The sequence below is a fragment of the Linderina pennispora genome (genome assembly GCF_002104995.1).
Source record: "Linderina pennispora strain ATCC 12442 chromosome Unknown DL89scaffold_4, whole genome shotgun sequence".
Lineage (NCBI taxonomy): Eukaryota > Fungi > Kickxellomycota > Kickxellomycetes > Kickxellales > Kickxellaceae > Linderina > Linderina pennispora.
Window position 1 is genome coordinate 1,334,352 of NW_024468252.1, and position 17,757 is coordinate 1,352,108.

A 17,757-nucleotide genomic window follows, 5' to 3' on the forward strand; every position below is an offset into this window, starting at 1 on the left:
ACATCTTTGTTGTATGGCCAGCGTTGTCGCCGCCACCGTATTCAATATGACCGCCGTTGCAGTCACCGACCAGATTGGGCCTGGAGATCCCCGTCTTGCTGGAGATGAAGTCCAGGTACTTAGCCGCATGCGTGTAGAACCCGGCGCCATCAGTGGCCGCACACACGGCCTCGTCCGAGTGCCCCACGTTATCGCCATAGCTGGTAATCCCCAGCTGCACCCAGGGCCCGGTGCCCTGAATGCCGGTGCTAGACAAATCATCGTTGCACCGACGCAACAACGGCCCGCCCGAATCGCCTGAGCACGTATCTCTGCCATCGGGCGTCGACACGCAAATGTAATTGCCGTTATTGGAGTCAAACCGTGGTCTGATGGCAGAGCATATGGGTTCATTGCCGATGGTCAGGTCGACCTGCTGCAGCACATCCGAGGTGACGGTCTGGTCGAGCCTGGTTTTCCCCCAGCCGATGCCGGTCACAGTCATTCCGTCCTGCACCGAGTTGGTGTCAATGCGAATGGGCTGCACAAACTCATCGAAATTGAGCTTACTGTGCAGTTTCAGCACCGCAATGTCGTTGTCAAAGTAGTCCAGGTTCAGGTCCGGGATGCACATGCACTTCGCTGACCTTGTACGTCTGCATGTCGGCGATATTGGCGTTTCCGACGCCCACCACAATATTCTTGTTGCTTATGACCGGGTAGCCGCCCGATTTGGTCTTCTTCGGCCACCGGTGGCCTGAGCGCCGGTGCGCCCACAGCGGCAGGGAGCTGTTGGTGAGCTTGTTGCCGCCGTCCTCGGCCACCACACAGTGCCCGGCGGTCAGAATCCACTGGTGGTCAATGATGGTCCCGCCACAGAAGGCCGAGGTTCCGCCGCCCTCGTTAACAATTAAGAAGGCTGCGAACGGGTAGACCCCGGTGCCCGCGCTTGTGCCCCCGATTACCCGCCCCTTGTGAATGTCGTGTGGAAGCTGCTGCGCAGATGACACTGCTAGCCCAAGCACCGCCAGAAATAGCGACAATAGCATTGCTTGTGGATACTATCAATATTACAGGAAAACTACGGCCTTTTTGCTGGGCTGACACTACCTTAATACAAAAATGGACTATGAAGATAAAGATTCCGAACTAAGCTGAAGGATCGGGTAGATATGTCTCCGATACACGCCGGGTTTGGAAACAGCATATATACAGGAAGGCCTCAAAAATAACATCTCGCCCCTGTTTTGCTTCGTCGATCTGCCGCTTCTTGCTCTCTAAAAAGGTTTGACCTGCAGTTTCCTAGCGAAGCTCATCGGTGTGAGCAGCGAAAAAAGGGATCGGTGAGGAGGAACTGGGGATTCATACAAAGGCCTAGAAGATATTCAGAAAAACGCTGTTCTAGCCCCTATATGTCTTCCACTTTGAGTGATCGAGTTCCTCAAAGCTATCCAGCTGCGCAATGCGCACCAAATACTCGGCCAATGCAAACAGCTCGCGATCGCGCCGTGGCCGGCGGTCTGCGCGCTTAAATGCATGGATCTTGAGCCCATTCTGCGGATTCAGCGCAAAGTTCCTGCTCACGTCATCCACGTGCACCGTATTCCCGGCATGGTACATCGGCAGCCGCCGCCAAATGAACTCCAGCGGCTTCACCTGGTGCACCACCGTCCGCCCATTCCGCACTGCCGTCACCGAGAACATCGTCGAAATATCCAGAGCCGCCGTGACCCGATACAATGGGTTTGCCAGCATCCCCAGCAATGTGATTTTGCTCTCCACCACAAACCACTTGGTCTGGCTCCATATCACAATATCGTAGAACGGGTAGATAGCCGCCAGAAACTCGTGCAGCCCGGGCCTCGCCATGTCCGCGATATCCCCCGACACGTTCTTGCAGTCAAACAGCGTGTAGTCCAGATCCAGCACCACCAGCCGCCGGCCCGCCCGCGGCGCATTCATCACCCGCACCTCGGCCGTCAAAACCAGATTCGTCAGCTTCTCGCCATGGTCCGTCGACACCACACGGCTCGAGCGGTCCGGCACATAGTCCTCCTCCACGACCACCTCCTCGGCCCGCCGTGCCCGCAGCTTGTCTGCTGCCCGCGTCCCCATTAAGCGCACGCGCGTGCCGTCCGCCACCGACAGCTCCGACAATGTCGATGAGTCTGCTGGCAGCCGGCCCTTCACCAGGCCTAGCAGTTTCTGGCTCTCCACCTCTACCTCGGTCAGCTCCTCCAGCAGAACCTTCACGGAGACTACGGTTGCGTACTGCGAAATCCGCAGCGGGTATGTGCGCCCCTGCCACGTCACTACCAGAGATAGCGACGAGCGCGCCATCTCGTCGGTCCTCTTTGTATTTCGCTTCCGGGTCGCTCGCCCTGGTGTCAGATGTACTGCTCTCGACAATACTGCCTTCTGTGGCAGGCTGCTCGTCCGCTAGCTGTCGCTTCTGTGGCAAATTGACGCTCATTACTTGTATGTGAATTTGAATGAAATAAAAGATAGAAAAAAAGTGCAAGGGAGAGAGAGCCCCTGCACCACGTGGGCTAAAGGGAGCTGCTTGCGTCACAGTATTGTTCTTCCCTCCCCTCAGTCCTTGGTAATCGGTCGCGCGGGATACAGTCCACAGACACTGCAGAAGCTGGTGCCATCACGGAGTCCTAAATTTGCAGTCCGGGCATGCATCCGAGCCATAGCGGCTCATCTGGCCCAGCACCTCGGGCCGGATCGAGCACCTCGGCTCTGAATGTGCGGAAGTACGCGAGCCGCTCCTTGTCGCGCACCACAATATCATACTTTTCCAGGGCCTCCCTCGCCTCCTCGGCGAACTGGCCATCGGAAATACGCTGGGCAATGAACCCCTGGCATGACCGCTGTGCCGCAGCCCACCTCAATCGGCTCCTTCACGCGAGCTGCCGAGACAACCTCGGGGAACGCCTGCCGTAACACCAGCTTCCCATGCATCATGGCCCTGGAACTCGCCAATCTTGTTTGCCCGCTGCCCGCCGTTCTCCGACACTGCGTAGTCAATCAGGCGCTGGTCCTAGGTACGGCGACCACACCTTGGATGCCGAGCTCCTTGGCTAGGGGGAACGCGCAGAACTGCATGGTCCTAAGCATGTTCTCGGTGTACTTGCGCAAATCCGTGTCCTCCATCTTGTGCATGAACGAGTAGCCGGCGAAGAGCTCGTCGGCGCCGTCACCAGTGCAGATGCGGCGGCAGCCGATCTGCTTGGCAACCTGCAGAGCGTAGGCAATTACTACCGAGTTGCGCAGCCCCATGCCGTCGAATGTGCGCAGCACGCGAACGCATAGCCGCATGGTGTCACCGGTCAGCAAGTCCTCCAATGAAGGCGTCAGCTTGTGGTGCGTGAGGCCAAGCTTGGACGCAATCCTTTTGCGCGTACTTGATGTCCTCGGGCGCTCGCGGAAACAAATCCGGGCTCTGCTGCGGGTCAATAGGTCAACGTGAGGCCATGCGCGAGCTGCGCCCGGTGCTTGGCCTGCGCTAGCATTGCTTCCGACGCGATGGACGTGTCCAGTCCGCCCGACAGGAGTATTGCATCACATGTCAGGGCTTCGGGCGAGTCGAGGATCTCAAGCATTAGTTTGCGTACGTGTTCTGCCTCGCTGCCCATTTCTCTTTCACTCCAGTATAACAAGAAAATTACTGGTATGATCTTGCTGCGCACAAGGGAATGGGGATTCCATAGTGGCTTTTTTCTGTGTGGATCTGCACTTATACGGCAAAACAGAATTGACAGTCGTTTTGCAGTACACGTGTCGGTTGAACCGCCACTCCTCTCCGCGCATCCACATGTTTTGTGTCTTATGATAGGTTGTTGCGGCATCTCCACCAATATTATTTTATGTTACATCACCTACACCAGCGCATGTCCCAGTCTTCATACATGAATGCAGGTGTGGTCGCACATTTTATTCAATATTGACCAATATCATGCCACACATAACGATATGCATAATATGGCCGCGGTTAAATATATTCTCGCATACAGCGTGTCTTAATACAATACGCAGTAACCCCATGTAATCCTATATTATAGCATCGGTAAAAATATGTTCAAAAATCATCACCTGTCACTCCTTACGCTCTTGCTTTTCACTTTTAAGGAAAAACCCCTTTACGACACCTCAGAATCGCCTTAACATTCTTTTCTGCCCAGGAAGGTCGTTATTATGAGGTTCATTCTTTTCTTTGTCTTTGGCGCTGCCTGCTGCCGAGTCTCTGCTATCAGGAAGTGCGTCTGTGCTCTCCACTGACGCACCGGCCCTGTCGGGAGCCGAACCACTTGCTTCTGAATATGATCTCGCCCTCTCTGCAGCGGTAACAGTGCTCGCTGCCGATGCGTCTTCCTACGATAACCCTGAGTCGCTCACTTTTGATCCTGAGTCGCTTGCTTTTGATCCACGAGTCACTCTTTGACAGTCCTGAATCGCTTTACATCAGCTCCGAATATATGCTAGGCGAAATTGATGATTTCGGCGAGTCAGAAGGACTCCCTAGACCCCCTAGACTCCCCCTACGGCAACATCGAAGCCTCATCCTTTCGAATCCATCCGCGCCGAGCTCACTGCCCTGCCGCTATCCCTGTCCTCAAGCATAAAGCAGCCAGCACTGCCTGCTGAAATCGTACCACCATCGAATAGTTGCCAAATCTACACATTGAAGCCCGGCGACTCGTGCTGGCTTATCGCTCGCACCAACTCCATTACCATGGAACAGCTCGCCGCTTGGAATCCCGACATGAGCTGCATGCGCCTGCTAATTGGCCAGAGGGTCTGCGTGAGCCCACCGAGTAACTCCATTGGCCCATCCCCTACACAGCCTGGCAATGCATGCCGCGAATATGTAGTCAAATCCGGCGACTCGTGCTGGTATATTGGCGCCAGCATCGGTATCTCCCTGGAACAGCTGCAGGCATATAACCCAGGGCTAAACTGCCAGGGCCTGCAAGTCGGTCAGCGTCTTTGTTTGCCGTCGGGTTCGTCCGGCAGCCCCACTGGCTCGGTCACACCAACGCCAACTACTCCTAGCATACCAGTTGCGCCCAGCTCCTGTAAACTCTACACTGTTGTCAGTGGTGACTCATGCTACGATATCTCGCTGCGCACCCAAGTCTATCTGGTCGATCTGCTCTCGTACAATCCCGGATATTGACTGCAACCGCTTATACCCAGGCCAGGTGCTGTGCCTGAGTCCCGCAAAGCCCGTCCATAAATAAGCTAGCACCCGACGATAAAGGTGTCTGCGCATGGCACCGCATCCGCTCCGGTGAAACATGCACGTCAATCGGACAGCCATACGGGATCGGAGTCCGATGAGATCGAGGGCTGGAATAGAAACACCTGGCGCTGGTCCGGGTGCAAGAACCTGCAAATCAACACCAAAGTCTGCCTGTCGCCGGGCATACCGCCTCTTCCCTGATGCCAACCCACAGGTGGAATGTGGGCTCGAATCCAAAGGCAATCTCACATGTGCCTTCAACCTTTGCTGTTCCATGTGGGGTTTCTGTGGTTTCGATGATAGTTTCTGCACCATCTCTTATGGCGCCCCTGGAACAGGCTGTCAGTCAAACTGCAATTATCGCTCACCACTATAGCTTTCTATTTTTTTCCAAATATTTTGTGCGTTTGAAAAACCGCCATTCACCGCGGTTGCCTGTGCTCCACACGGGGGTTGCGCTAGTGACATCACACATACTGCACTATGAGATACCTATCAATTCAAGCACCTTGGGGATAGCTTTTGATAACTTGGATAGCCGAACTCGCGTGCCAGTATAAAATAGCTTCTGTGGAGAGATCACTTGGATCGGTCCTGGATTCCACAGCTAATTCATAATACACCGCCAAACTACTAATAACCAATGACTCCCCGAAGAGCATACTATATCTACCAGTGTGCACACTGCGGCATATCAGAATTAGATTTTCCTCATTTCATTGTTCTATTTTCTCTTTATATTTTGCTACCCAGTCCAATACCAAGCCGGATCCTTCTTGTCTTTCTTCTATATTTTTCTACTTAGTGCCCTTCTGCACTCCTTCACACTTTCTCAACATATATATCTTCGAGTGTTTCAGCCCGCTCTACATTCCACTTGTATCGCTTGTAACCTTCTGACATGTTTGATTTGTCCATATGATGTATTGGCGTCTATGACTCAACGATCAAGATGAAAAGTCAATTAATCGTGGCCTGTGATAACACATATCAGGAATGTGTAGCCATGTACAGCTACTGTGACTCTACAAGTGTATTGAATCAACATAGTAGATGAAATGTGTGCAGCAGCGGATTGCTCTGGGCAATTATAGTGGGGAGACTGAGTTCCAGTAAACTAGTATGCTTCTTTCATAGTACTTTCAGGGTTTCGAAGTGAACAGGCTAGTCGAGGTTTCTATACCACAAACGATGACCTGCACAATCACTATGTAGTTTGTCTTGGCTAGACCCTTGTGCCACCTCTAAAACCTGGAAGAAATACATGCTGCTTGATATGTATCTTGTGAGCACAGGTGTGGCATTCTGCATATTCTGTCACTCTGGCTATCTTGATAAACTAATCAATTCAGTGGCCTCAAGAACATGGAGGGTAACATACGCGTCATCAGTATCGCATGCTTACCTTGAATCTCGATGCCTGACACTCGTTCTACGGTCTGCCCAAAGATGCCAGCCATCATATTCTCTGTCACCGGCAAGTAGCCTGACTCGCGCTATACCCGAATCTGCGTTTTGCAACTTTTTCCCACGTGCCCTTTTTTACACTCTGCGCCACCGAGCCAGTGAGCCGCAGCCGTATCAGTGGTAGCCAATCCCACTACCAATTGTGAATTTGCGCCCCCCAAAACCAACGGAACTCGATGACCATCGGTGAGCGGCGAAATACCCTCCTGGGCTTATTCGGTGTGGACTCTCGAGATCAAGTTCCTCGCTTTTCTCCTTTCTCTTTAAATTCATTTTTATTCTAAACTGTTATCCTGCTATGCCCTCGATCTCTGATATTGCCGCCACCAGCCCACCCGAACCGCGGCGGCTTCGGACGCTGCTTGTTGACAACTACGACTCGTACACGTTCAATCTACTGCAACTTCTGGTACAGAGCCATGGCGCACACAAAGACGCACAGTCGAACATTATTGTGATCCGCAATAACCAGTACTCGTGGGAAGAAGTGCGTGATAAGATTCTGCCCCACATTGATAACGTAATCATATCGCCGGGCCCCGGCAACCCGTCGCGCAAAGAGGACTTTGGCATATGCGAGGAGCTGATCCGCAGTTCCCTCAAGCCCCTACTGGGCGTGTGTCTGGGGCACCAAGGGATTGCAGCGATTTTCGGTGCGTCTATTGTTCGTTGTCTGGTACCAGTCCACGGGCAGACGAGCAAGGTCCAGGTTGAGCCACAGGCACGGTCTGATGAGCCCGGGTTGTTTGACGGCGTCCCCGATCTGTTCGAGGTCGTCAGATACCATTCGCTAACGGTTGATGATAAGAAGGGAGGGCTTTCCGGAGGAATTGCAGGTTTTGGCGCGGGCTACAGGCACGGTTTGTGCGGATAGTGCAGAGGGCGCGAGGACAGTCGAAACATCGGATATCATGGCGCTCAGGCACCGAAGCCTGCCCCTGTATGGCGTGCAGTTCCACCCAGAGTCGATCTGTTCCGAGTACGGCGCGCGCATCCTTGACAACTTTTACCGCATAACCGAGTGGTTCGCTGGCAAGCAGGAGCCAGGGCCGATTCCCGCCCATGTGCAGGCTATGTCGCTGCTATCGCTGGACGATAAGGTGTGGAACAGCAACTCGGTGCATTCACCAAGGCAGCCTCGGTTTTCGCTTTTTGCCGATGTGGTCGATCTCGGATCAGTTCAGAAGCCCACGGATATCGGCAGCAGGCTGTTTCAGCACCTGTATGGTAATGATGACATGCCCCTGTGGCTTGACAGCGCCAAGGCAGGCGATGCCAACAGCAACATATCGGTGATGGCCTCGGGCAGGTCCACACACAGTGCGACCGTCCGGTACACAGTCCATGATCGCAAAATCAGCGCTGTCCAGTTTCCCGAGTTTGGCCAGGAGCATCGTGAACTGGACAAGCACCACTTGCCAGCAGCCGACGGGGTTAGTTTCTGGACGTGGATGCAGTCGATTGCTAATGACACGCAGATTTCGGGACGGCCTGCTGACGTGCAGTGGTGTGCGCAGGACCGCCGTTTGGACGACGAGCTAAGAGGACTAGGGTTCCGGTGCGGGTGGGTCGGGTATTTCGGGTACGAGATGAAGTCAGAGACAGTCGCAGAGGATCCCTTACACAAGGACCCTGTGTTTGTCAACGAAGAAGACGGCAGATTGCCTGATGCGCAGCTCTCGTTTGTTGATCGGTGCGTGGTGCTGGATCACCGGTGCGACCCCCCTCGTGCATTCATTCTTGCCTTGGCTAACAGCATACCGCACACTCCCAATGGTACGAGCACAGGGGATGCGTGCACCGCCCCGTGGGTATATCAGCTGGCGGGAACAGGTGACGATGCAATGCAGTGGATTGCTAAGCAAGTGCAGTCGATTTCATCGTGGGCAGCATCATGCAAAGAGCCTGCAGCTGTAGCAGCTGCCACTCCCCAGTATAGTAACGCGCTGAGCAGCCTGGAGCCGACTATGCCACGGGACACGTATATTTCTGAGATCCGCCAGGCCAAGGACTGGATTGCGCAGGGCGAGTCCTACGAGATCTGTCTGACTAACCAGTTCCATATTGCGCTTGACCAGCACCTTGCGCCGGTTAGATCAGCGCAGGACATGCAGCAGCTGTACCAGTTCATGCGGGCACGCAATCCGGCGCCCTATGGAGCGCTCATGTACTTTCCCGATATCAAAATGGGCCTGGCGTCGTGCAGTCCGGAGCGGTTCCTGCGCATCGAGCAAGCATCTGATTCGGGCGAGCGGTGGGTGGAAATGAAGCCAATCAAGGGCACGGCCCGGCGCGACCCGAAGCCCACTGTGTGCGGGCATTCCGCGTTGGCGTGCTGCTCAAAGTGCCGTGCAGTGTGGGCGGCCGAGGATGCGCGCAGGGCAAAAAGCCTGCAGGAGAACGTCAAGGAGCGGGCAGAGAACCTGATGATTGTCGATCTGATCCGGCATGATCTGAACTGGATCGCAGAGCGCGGCTGCGTGCAGGTTCCGCGGCTGATGGCAATTGAGACGTATGCGTCGGTGCACCAGATGGTGACAACGGTGAGAGCGCAGATCAGGCGCAATGTGGGCGATGTGGCGGCACTGGCCCACTGCTTCCCGCCGGGCTCGATGACCGGCGCGCCAAAGCGCCGCACACTGCAGATTCTGCACGGGCTCGAGAGAGATCAACAGAAGAGGGCGACGCCGCGCGGTGTATACTCGGGATGTCTGGGGTATTTCTCTGCTCACGGCGAAGCGGATTGGAGCGTGGTCATTAGAACAGCGGTGGTAGATCGGAGAGGCAGCAGGCTAAGTGCAGGTGCAGGCGGCGCGCTGACGATCCTGTCTGATCCTGAGGAGGAGTGGACGGAGGTCGAGACCAAGCTGCAGTCGATTCTGCCCGGAATCAACCAGTACATTGGAGCCAGGCAGATTTAAGAAATACATTGGTGAATATTAAATCTGTGTGCCGGAATGTGCCGGGAACAGGACGCTGAACAGCGTGGTGTCGGCCTTGATGTCTTGGGCGTCAACAAACAGCCGGCACACGTCAGGGTGCAGCCCGCGCGTGGCGTCGACATAGCGCTTCCAGAGCTGCAGGCGGCGGCTGTTCCTGACAAGCTGGGCCTCGGTTGGTGGGGGCTCGGGGATGTTGAAGCTGGCAAAGGACGAAGAGCGCGATGTCATTCCGCTGAGGTCCTGCTGCGAGCCGTACCCGCTGCCCGCACCTGAAGACTGGTCGCTGCCCAGGTGCAGCGGCACGGGCTGGCCATGTGCCTCGAGCGGCATATTGCGGTGCGACTGTGGCGGCGGCTGAGAGCCGTATGCGGGGCCAGCCTGGGCAGGATTCGGCTGTTGCGCAGCAGCCATATTCAGATCGGCTTCGCTCGGGATTGCGTCGTACTGGATAATGTGCGGGTTCGCTTGAACGGTGGGCAGGTACTTTGCTGCATGCTTGGCAAAGGACTGGGTCGGCGACACATAGAACTGCTGTGCATAGAACGCCATCCACTTCTGTGCCTGCTCACGCAGATACTCGACATTGAACGGGGCCTGGTTGGGCGGCAATGACGTGCCTGGCACAACATTCGGCTGGCCGCTATTCCAGCTGCCGGGCATCGGCTGCTCGCTGCGCATCTGCTGCACTGCCGGCGGCTGCGGTGCTGTGACAGAGGCATGGATTTGGTTGGGTTGCACAGCCACCGCTGGCACCGGGGGGTCGGAGAAGGGCCGGGGGCGCGGCGGCTTCGGGGGCGGCGCCGTGTGGTTAAAAGTGCTGGATGGCGACGAGTTGCGCAGATGGCTGGGCTTGGGCGGCACTGGCGGCGGAGCAGGGGGCTTGCGTCTCTGCGATGACACTGACGGCGCGTCGCTGGCGTATTCGGCGTCCGAGTCCCCAAACTGGATCAGATCAGCGGTATCCGACAAATCATCGCTGCTGACATTGCCTCTGCTGTTGCTGCTCACCTGCTGCAGCGGTTTGTTCAGTGGCTCCACGACGCCATAGTGCAACACCCCGCCGGTCGAGTTTGATGCCGTGCCCAGATCCGTCGTGATCGAGGGCACGGACAGGGGAGCGAACAAATCGCGCACGTAGATGCGCAGGACCTTGTCCGGGAACCGCCGCGCCAAATCCGTGTATGTCTCGAGATCGTGCTCGCCCGAGTCGCCGACGAAAATGTACTTGCGCTTGGGGAACACGCTGAACAGCTGCTCGATTGTGTCGCGCTTCATCTGCGGCGTGCCGGTGAAATTGCTGACCGACAGGAGGCCGTTCGGGTCAAAGGAGCGCAGGTGGGCAGAGCCCGGCGGGAACTTGTTCTCGTGGAAAAAGCCGTCGAGCGACGGATACAGTTGCCAGGGACTGTTGCTGACGTAGTGGAATTCGGCGCCCAGCTTGTACCATTCGCGGTACAGGTCAGCCATCCCAGGCACTGCCAGCAATGGCCGCGCAAAGACAGTTTCCAGGACGATGCGCTTGCTCTCGATGATGTTCGATGCCTTGATGGTATCGTCAATGTCCGAGATCACAGAGATGCCTTCGGGCTCAACCAGGTGTGCGACCCCAGCAACTGCCTGCTCGTCCCAGCCAAAGAGCCGTCCACGCATCTCGACCAGGCACCGCTGGGTCTTCGAATCCTGGCCGCCGTGGCCCAAAAAGCTCTGCACCAGCCATTGCAGCTCGTTGTATCCGAGCATGATTTCGCCCTGGAACAGCCCTTCGCTGATGACCAGCGACTGCCACGAGAACGCATCGAGCTGCATGGCGCGCTGCATGATGCTGGGCTCGATATCGTCGAAGCGGCTCTTCACAATCGTGTCGTGCTGAGTACTGCCCGCCGGGTTTGCTGGACGCGGGTCGCCGCCCATTGGTGCGCGCGCGTTGCGAGGATCAAAGTTGGATGTCAGGATAAGCGGTGCTTCCTGCAGATTGACGGGCTCTGGCCGCATAGGTGTGTCGGATGCCGGCCGGCTCGACGACACTGCGCGCGGGGGCTTTGGCGGCGGTCGGCTCTGGCTGTTGGGCACCGGCCGATACAACTCGAATGCCCGTGGCTCGCTGATGCCCGTCATGGCTGTCTGCACCATCTCGGTGGTTATTGGCGGGCCAGCAAACAAGTACGATATTCTGTCCAGCAACACTGCGTCCGACTTGTCGCCCTTTTGCATCCCAATGAGCCTGCGCATAGCACTAGCGGCTATGCGCACTCGGGTCGACGTCACATTGCGCTGGTATGCCCACCCGCGCACCTGCACGCGCCAAACTTTGAGCCGCTCGTCGCGGTAGGCGTATGTGGGGAACAAGAGGATTTCCTCGACTGGCGCGACCTCCATCGAGCGCTGGCCACTGCTACTGCTGCCTGCGTTGTTGTACTGCGACCACAGGCCCTTTAGTTTGTTCCGCACGCCTCCCAATTCGCTTTGAAATGACATTCTCTATGCGCAATCGATAGTGTACAAATAAAAAAGGCGAGATACAGGCTGTTGAAAAGAAAAAAGAAAAAAAAGATTGCAGAAAGGAAAAGGCTGTACACGTGTAGCCATGATCGCCTACAGGGAATTCATAGCCCGACCGCCCGCTGGCCTTTGCTCGAGTTGAGTGGGCGCAGGCTGAGTCACCGGCTGAAACAGGTGTGACCCCCTCCAAATTCATCAGTCATGCCCGACGCACCACAAGCCCTCCCCCTCCGTTGGGGCTACCGGCGCAGCAGCCAGCTCGCAACCAGCGCAATTATAAGCCAGAGATGCAGTCCAGCCATCGGGTCCACTGCCCGGGCGCCGCCTGATGGCTTTGGCGCTTCGGCCAACCGATCAAACTTGATCGGCTCCTGCAGCCTGTCCTTGGTGAGCCCGGTCGCCTGCAAAATGAAGTCTGTGTAATAGGCTATGTGTGTGCTGAACCCAAACCCGCTCGGGTCTCCACATGGCGGGTGCGGGTCGTGATCGGCATTGTCTCCGTACGATGTCAGCCCAATCAGCCGCATGTCGGCCACCGGCCCCAGATCCTGCTGTCTCGAGAGCCGACCAGGCGCTGTTTCTTGGATGGTGCGCGGCCTGCCATTGACCATGGTGATGATTGCTGGCGACCCACTATCGCCGTTGCACTCGTCCTTGTTCCCGGGCTGCGTCCCCGTGCAGATAAACGGACCGTTGTTGGAGTCGAACGTCTCGTCGACGCGCCGGCACATCTTGGCGTCGGCCACGTGCAAGTCGACGCGGTTCATGACCTGCACAGTATGTGCGCCAGGCGCATTCGAAGTCACGCCCCAGCCCATCGCTGTGATCAGCTGCCCGGCCTCCACCCCGCCAAAATACACCTGGAATGCGGTGTGCTGTGCGCGTCTGCTGTATCGGCTTGGCCAGCCGGATCACTGCAATGTCGTTGGACAGCGTCCGTGGGTCGAAGTCGGGATGGATGAAGTATTCGGCCGGCGTGCGTCCGCTCTTGCTTCTTCACGGCTGTGTCGCCGTATCCTACGCGGATTGACGAGGGCGACGGTGCGTTGTAGAGGCAGTGTCCGGCTGTGATTACGTGTTCTGGTGATACGAGCGTGCCGCCACACACCGCATGCCAGTTGGGCTTTGTCTCAATGCTCAAGTATACGACAAACGGGTACTCATGCGTGACTACCTGCTCGCCGCCGACAATAGGCTTTAGTTGGCCAAAAGACATGGTGCAAGATGGAAAGGGCGGCTGTATTTCTAGAGAACAAAACGTGCTGGGTAGATCCGAAGCAAGCACCGGCTATCGGGCTTTATGAGTAAACTGCCGAGCGGGTTGTAAAATGAACCGAGTAGACACCGGGATATGACATATAGTGCTTAAAAAGTGATCGGCTATCTCGAAGAAAGGGGCACCGCATAGCTACTGCGCCCATTGCCTCTGGTTTGTTCGCCGCTCACTTGGCGCTAGTCCGTGCATATCATCTTGCATCCTAATAACCATCATTAATATAAATGATATTAAAGCGGGACGGTGTAGCCAAGCCCTGGTGCGGGCCCATCATTCGGCAACATCCCAGATATGTGGCCCAGATCGCTTTGCTTTGAGTAAAATGAAATGCACGCGCAGTCTAGGCCGTTGCACGCCTTGTTCCTGGCACAAAAGAGGCTAGAAAAGGGGTGTCCGAAATTGGAAGGCTGACTTTTAAACCCGACTCTGGCGGGCTACCGCTCTCTGAACGTAGCGGATGGTGAATGGACAAGAGTAAGATGTAGAACTGTGGAAAAACAACAAAATGTTAAGAAATAAGCGGACTGGGCTTGCGACGGGATAAACTCTCTAGTTGCTGCTGTTGCTACTGCCTTGATTGGCCGCGCTTCTTCTTGATGACCTTCTTCTTCTTGCCGCCAGCGGGGGTAGCCTTGGTGTTGCTCGCAGCATTTTCGGCATCCTTTTCCTCGGCAGGCTCCTCAGAAGCATCGTCCATAGGTTTGTCATCCTCTTTGTCGGCCTCATTAACGGTTGTTTCCGCAAGGTCATCAGCCAATGCCTCAACTGGCGCAGCCTCAGGAGCAGCAGCGGCTTCAGGCGAAACAATTTCAGCAGTAGCCTCCTCAAAGACCTCGGTAGGTTCATCTTCCTTCCACCGCCTTCTTGCTTTCAGCGACGTCCTCTACAACGGGCTCAGATACTGCCTCCTCTTCCACCTTGGGCTCTTCAAGCTTCTTCTCTTCCACCTTGGGCTCAGCTGGCTTAGCCTCCTCCTCCTTAGGAGACTCATGCTCAGGTGCAGGAGAGATAGCAGCCTCACGAGCGCCATCAGTGGCGGCTGGAGCCTCGGTTTCTGCCTCGGAAGCAGCGGTTGGAAGGGCAGCAGCAACAATGTCCTCAGGCGCAGCCACGCCAACAGCCGGCTCGCCCTTTGGCGGGACTGGCGGCGCTTCCGCCTCGAGCCTAGCAGGCAGCCTTGGTGGCACCTTGGGCGGCACTGGCGGCGGCACATCGCCGTGACGCTGAGGCAAGGCGGGCGGAGATGAGGCGTCTCCGGTCTGCAAGTACTCAAACACAGTGGTATGGTTGACATGGGCCAGGTTCGCCATCCGGTTCATGTTGTCGACGACATTGAGCATCTCGGAAGCCAGATCAGTGCACTGGGCCTTGCGCTCCTTGCCCAGAACCATCTCAATCTCGCTGTTGAACACCGAGTCGAAGAACTGGATAAAGATCTGGATCACCGAGCCTACAGTCGACGACTGCGGCCCAGCGCTGCACATGGCCACGTCGACCATGGGGTTGGCTGACCGGGCGAGGTTCGGCGACCACACGACGGCCAGGTTGTAGGCAGACATGCGGTTGATTTCCTTGTTGCGTGCAATCACGGCAAGCAGCGCACACGTGAAGCAGAGCAGCTGCCGGTACTCGAACGTCAGCGAAGGGAGGAGCACTTCCTCGACGTACCGCGCGCGTACCGTGTCCATCTGCTTCGCCACTTCATTCACCTCGCTGTCCTCGCGGTCGGCCTGCGCTGTCTGTCTCGGGCTGCACCGACGGCAGTGCCAGGATGGTCTCGTACGAGGCGCTGCCAAACACGGGGCTGGGCAGTTCACGGAAAAACAGCTTCAGCAGTACCGCAGCTACGTGTACCCCCGACAGGGACAGGTCGACGTTGTAGCCGCGGTTATACATGTCCTTGGCTGCCCGCAGAGCAGTAGATGGCGGCGAGCGGCGGAACAGACCCTCGGTAGCTAAGCCGTTATAGCGGATGAACGAGATGCATTCCCGCACAGGACGCGGCAGAATTCCAGTGCCGTCCTGCATTAGCACGTCAAGCGGCACTCCAAACGCCTGGGTTGCCAGGATTTCATGCTCGGGCGTTGGCATTTTGATTGCCTGCTCGACGGTCATGTTGTAGCTATAGCGATAGGCGATACGAGTTAGTGGAACCATGCACGTAAAAAAAAGACTGCATTCATCTCTGCTCCGCCTTGCAATGGAGGGGCAGTAAGTAACAGCAAGTAGGTGTTAAAAATAGGACGAGTGCAAGTTGAATAAAGGAGCCATTTTTGCCCACACCATGTGTCAAAAAAACACATCCCAACCCCGCCGCCCGTCCAGCAGCGAGGTATGTGGGACATTGGCACAAAGGCGTGGATGACGGATGTTGTCACACGACACGGCATTAAAGGCCAAGAGAAACTTGGCAGACACTTACTCGTAAACTGGTTGCGGAATATTGATCTGGCTGAGCGGCACAAACGTCGCCAGACGTGACAGCGTATCGACCCATGTCACCTTGGCAAAGAATTTGGGGCTAGATGGCAGACGCGGGCGCCGCAGTTTTGATGGCCGGCGTGCCAGGCCATTATGTTCGTTGTAGCGCAGGTCGCCAGTTGACCGTGTCAGTAGGTTGACATCGAGCGATGGCGATCGTTTAGACAGATTCCATTGCGAGCGCGATTCGTTGTCGAGCGAGCCACGGCCGATGCGTTGGAGGAGTGATGGAATTCCAGGCATAGTGTAGAGAATAGAAGAGGGCGATGAACGGAGCTGAAAAGGTTAGTAACAGACAGCTTGCAAGAACCAAAGGACATGGACAGAAAGACGCCAAAAAGGAACCCGAGCTGCTCTTTGCGGACGCCCAATGCGCGAGACTGGCAAAGCAGAGAGTAAAAATATATAGACGCCAAGCAGTAATAGGGTGGAGAGAACCGAGAGGAGAAATAGTGGAGCACACTGGCAATGTGCTGGCCGCGGGCCCTCCCCACGTACCAGATGCCGATACCCGCCCAGTTTAGAAAAGCTCATGGAAGCGGTCCCGACAAAGCCACCAACAAGCAGCATGGTGTGTGTCTAGAACAACCAGCAGCGCATTTCCTTTGCATAGGGCGAGTGACAAGCCAAGCATGAACAAAGGCATCGCGCCTTCTCCGAAGGTGCTTGTTGCTGATCGCGAACAGAGCACCGCAAACTTTCCGACGAAAACCTCCTACCTGACAATGCGGCCTACGATCTGGAAAAGCAGCTTCGACCACAGCGACGGATGCACGACATAGACGCTCTTGACGTTCTTGCGGTACTTTCTGTCCAGCCGTTTGTACGCCTTTGACAGCCAGTTCCACCCGGGGTTGAACTTGGCCCCGCTGGTGAACAGCACTACTGTGTAGTCGTTCTCGACAAACTCGTCGAGACGGAAGATGATCAGATTCAGCAGCCGGTCGTAGTCGACGACCTGCGGGTTCGGCAGGTTGCACGCGCAGAACACCAACATCGGCCGGCTCTCGAAATCGACACCGGCCTGGAAGATCACATGCGAGTTCACGTAGTTTAGGAGCTCGCCGCCGTCGTTGCCCTGCATGATTTCGTTCTTAAAGTCTTCGTAGCTGAGGCGCTCCTGGGCCTCGGCGAGCGTGTCGCCGCCGAGAGTTTGCGCGGATCCGCTGTACACCGAGGCGCGTCGCTCGATTGTCTGCCGCTTCCAGAGCTCGTACTGTTCCTCCATTCTGCAAGTATGAGGAGTGAGAGATTGTGTTGAATTGAGGAGAGGAGAAATAAACGAACCGCCAGAGAGACGAGTGGGAGAGAGCGGATTTTTCCAGCGACTGCATGAACACCACTTCCAGATGACACATCCCCCTAATCCCGGATCGGAGCCACAAGGGTGTATGCGCTGCCAGCTATTTTTTATTCCTGGGCACGGGGTGAACTAGGCACTCATACCCACACATCTCGCTTTATACCGCAATGGCAGACGAAGTATCACTGTCGATTGAGGAGACGAATCGGCTACGCATCTCGCTTGGCCTGCCACCACTGGAAGTTGGGCCGCAAGAGTTCAGTCGACCAGGAGCGCATAAACTATGAAGCCCACGAGGCCGAGCGCTCCGCCAAGCGCAAAGCCGAAGGAGCTGCAGGAGCGCATCGAGAAATCAAAGGCCGCCCGCAAGGAGCAGAAGCTCAAGGCGTCGACACGCACACTAGGCGAGGTCAGCGACGATGACGACGATAGCCTGAGCGCGAATGCGATGGATCGAGCGCAACAGGCAGCGGCTGGCAGACTCGCAGAAGCCGCAGCGGAAATCCCCCCATGCCAAGCCCAATGAGCAATATTCGGCTGGGGATCTCAAAGGAATGAAAGT

The 17,757-nt window shown here is 56.2% G+C and overlaps 9 protein-coding genes across 9 annotated transcripts; 3 read left to right on the forward strand and 6 right to left on the reverse strand.

The window, feature by feature from the left end:
• Positions 1-62: 62 nt before the first annotated feature.
• On the reverse strand, positions 63-1,120 carry DL89DRAFT_283024 (trypsin-like serine protease; the record flags this gene model as incomplete). Its single annotated transcript, XM_040889722.1, has 3 exons — positions 672-1,120; positions 167-616; positions 63-98 (listed from the first exon to the last, which is right to left on the reverse strand). Exons 1-3 carry the CDS (start codon positions 1,026-1,028, stop codon positions 63-65), a joined length of 843 nt encoding a protein of 280 aa, XP_040745179.1. The 5' UTR covers positions 1,029-1,120.
• Positions 1,121-1,380: 260 nt separating this feature from the next.
• DL89DRAFT_277963 (HAD-superfamily subfamily IIID h) lies at positions 1,381-2,341 on the reverse strand (the record flags this gene model as incomplete). Its single annotated transcript, XM_040889481.1, has 1 exon — positions 1,381-2,341. Exon 1 carries the CDS (start codon positions 2,317-2,319, stop codon positions 1,381-1,383), a length of 939 nt encoding a protein of 312 aa, XP_040745180.1. The 5' UTR covers positions 2,320-2,341.
• Positions 2,342-2,544: 203 nt separating this feature from the next.
• On the reverse strand, positions 2,545-3,642 carry DL89DRAFT_266642 (uncharacterized protein). The gene is given in 5 exon segments (XM_040887156.1): positions 2,545-2,698; positions 2,718-2,843; positions 2,872-2,934; positions 3,043-3,427; positions 3,451-3,642. The coding sequence occupies 5 exon segments, from the start codon at positions 3,495-3,497 to the stop codon at positions 2,633-2,635; spliced, it is 687 nt and encodes a 228-aa protein (XP_040745181.1). The 5' UTR covers positions 3,498-3,642; the 3' UTR covers positions 2,545-2,632.
• Positions 3,643-3,893: 251 nt separating this feature from the next.
• Positions 3,894-5,316, forward strand: DL89DRAFT_266643 (LysM-domain-containing protein; the record flags this gene model as incomplete). Its single annotated transcript, XM_040887157.1, has 4 exons — positions 3,894-3,903; positions 4,239-4,414; positions 4,541-5,142; positions 5,211-5,316. Coding segments are annotated over 4 exons (894 nt in total), but the record flags the coding sequence as incomplete, so codon positions are not given.
• A 1,665-nt stretch (positions 5,317-6,981) lies between these two features.
• Positions 6,982-9,632, forward strand: DL89DRAFT_266645 (ADC synthase). The gene is made up of 9 exons (XM_040887158.1): positions 6,982-7,310; positions 7,339-7,469; positions 7,503-8,952; positions 8,974-9,003; positions 9,040-9,050; positions 9,075-9,180; positions 9,205-9,410; positions 9,444-9,549; positions 9,592-9,632. Exons 1-9 carry the CDS (start codon positions 6,993-6,995, stop codon positions 9,613-9,615), a joined length of 2,382 nt encoding a protein of 793 aa, XP_040745183.1. The 5' UTR covers positions 6,982-6,992; the 3' UTR covers positions 9,616-9,632.
• A 2,566-nt stretch (positions 9,633-12,198) lies between these two features.
• On the reverse strand, positions 12,199-13,193 carry DL89DRAFT_130446 (uncharacterized protein). The gene has a single exon (XM_040883316.1). It carries the CDS (start codon positions 12,951-12,953, stop codon positions 12,375-12,377), a length of 579 nt encoding a protein of 192 aa, XP_040745184.1. The 5' UTR covers positions 12,954-13,193; the 3' UTR covers positions 12,199-12,374.
• Positions 13,194-13,900: 707 nt separating this feature from the next.
• DL89DRAFT_130469 (uncharacterized protein) lies at positions 13,901-14,945 on the reverse strand. The gene is made up of 2 exons (XM_040883317.1): positions 14,894-14,945; positions 13,901-14,772 (listed from the first exon to the last, which is right to left on the reverse strand). Exon 2 carries the CDS (start codon positions 14,749-14,751, stop codon positions 14,254-14,256), a length of 498 nt encoding a protein of 165 aa, XP_040745185.1. The 5' UTR covers positions 14,752-14,772; positions 14,894-14,945; the 3' UTR covers positions 13,901-14,253.
• Positions 14,920-16,976, reverse strand: DL89DRAFT_221765 (RhoGAP-domain-containing protein; the record flags this gene model as incomplete). Its single annotated transcript, XM_040884536.1, has 4 exons — positions 14,920-15,129; positions 15,167-15,533; positions 15,834-15,932; positions 16,612-16,976. Coding segments are annotated over 4 exons (1,041 nt in total), but the record flags the coding sequence as incomplete, so codon positions are not given.
• Positions 16,977-17,362: 386 nt separating this feature from the next.
• Positions 17,363-17,721, forward strand: DL89DRAFT_292109 (uncharacterized protein; the record flags this gene model as incomplete). Its single annotated transcript, XM_040890258.1, has 2 exons — positions 17,363-17,451; positions 17,511-17,721. The coding sequence occupies 2 exons, from the start codon at positions 17,363-17,365 to the stop codon at positions 17,719-17,721; spliced, it is 300 nt and encodes a 99-aa protein (XP_040745187.1).
• Positions 17,722-17,757: the final 36 nt, after the last annotated feature.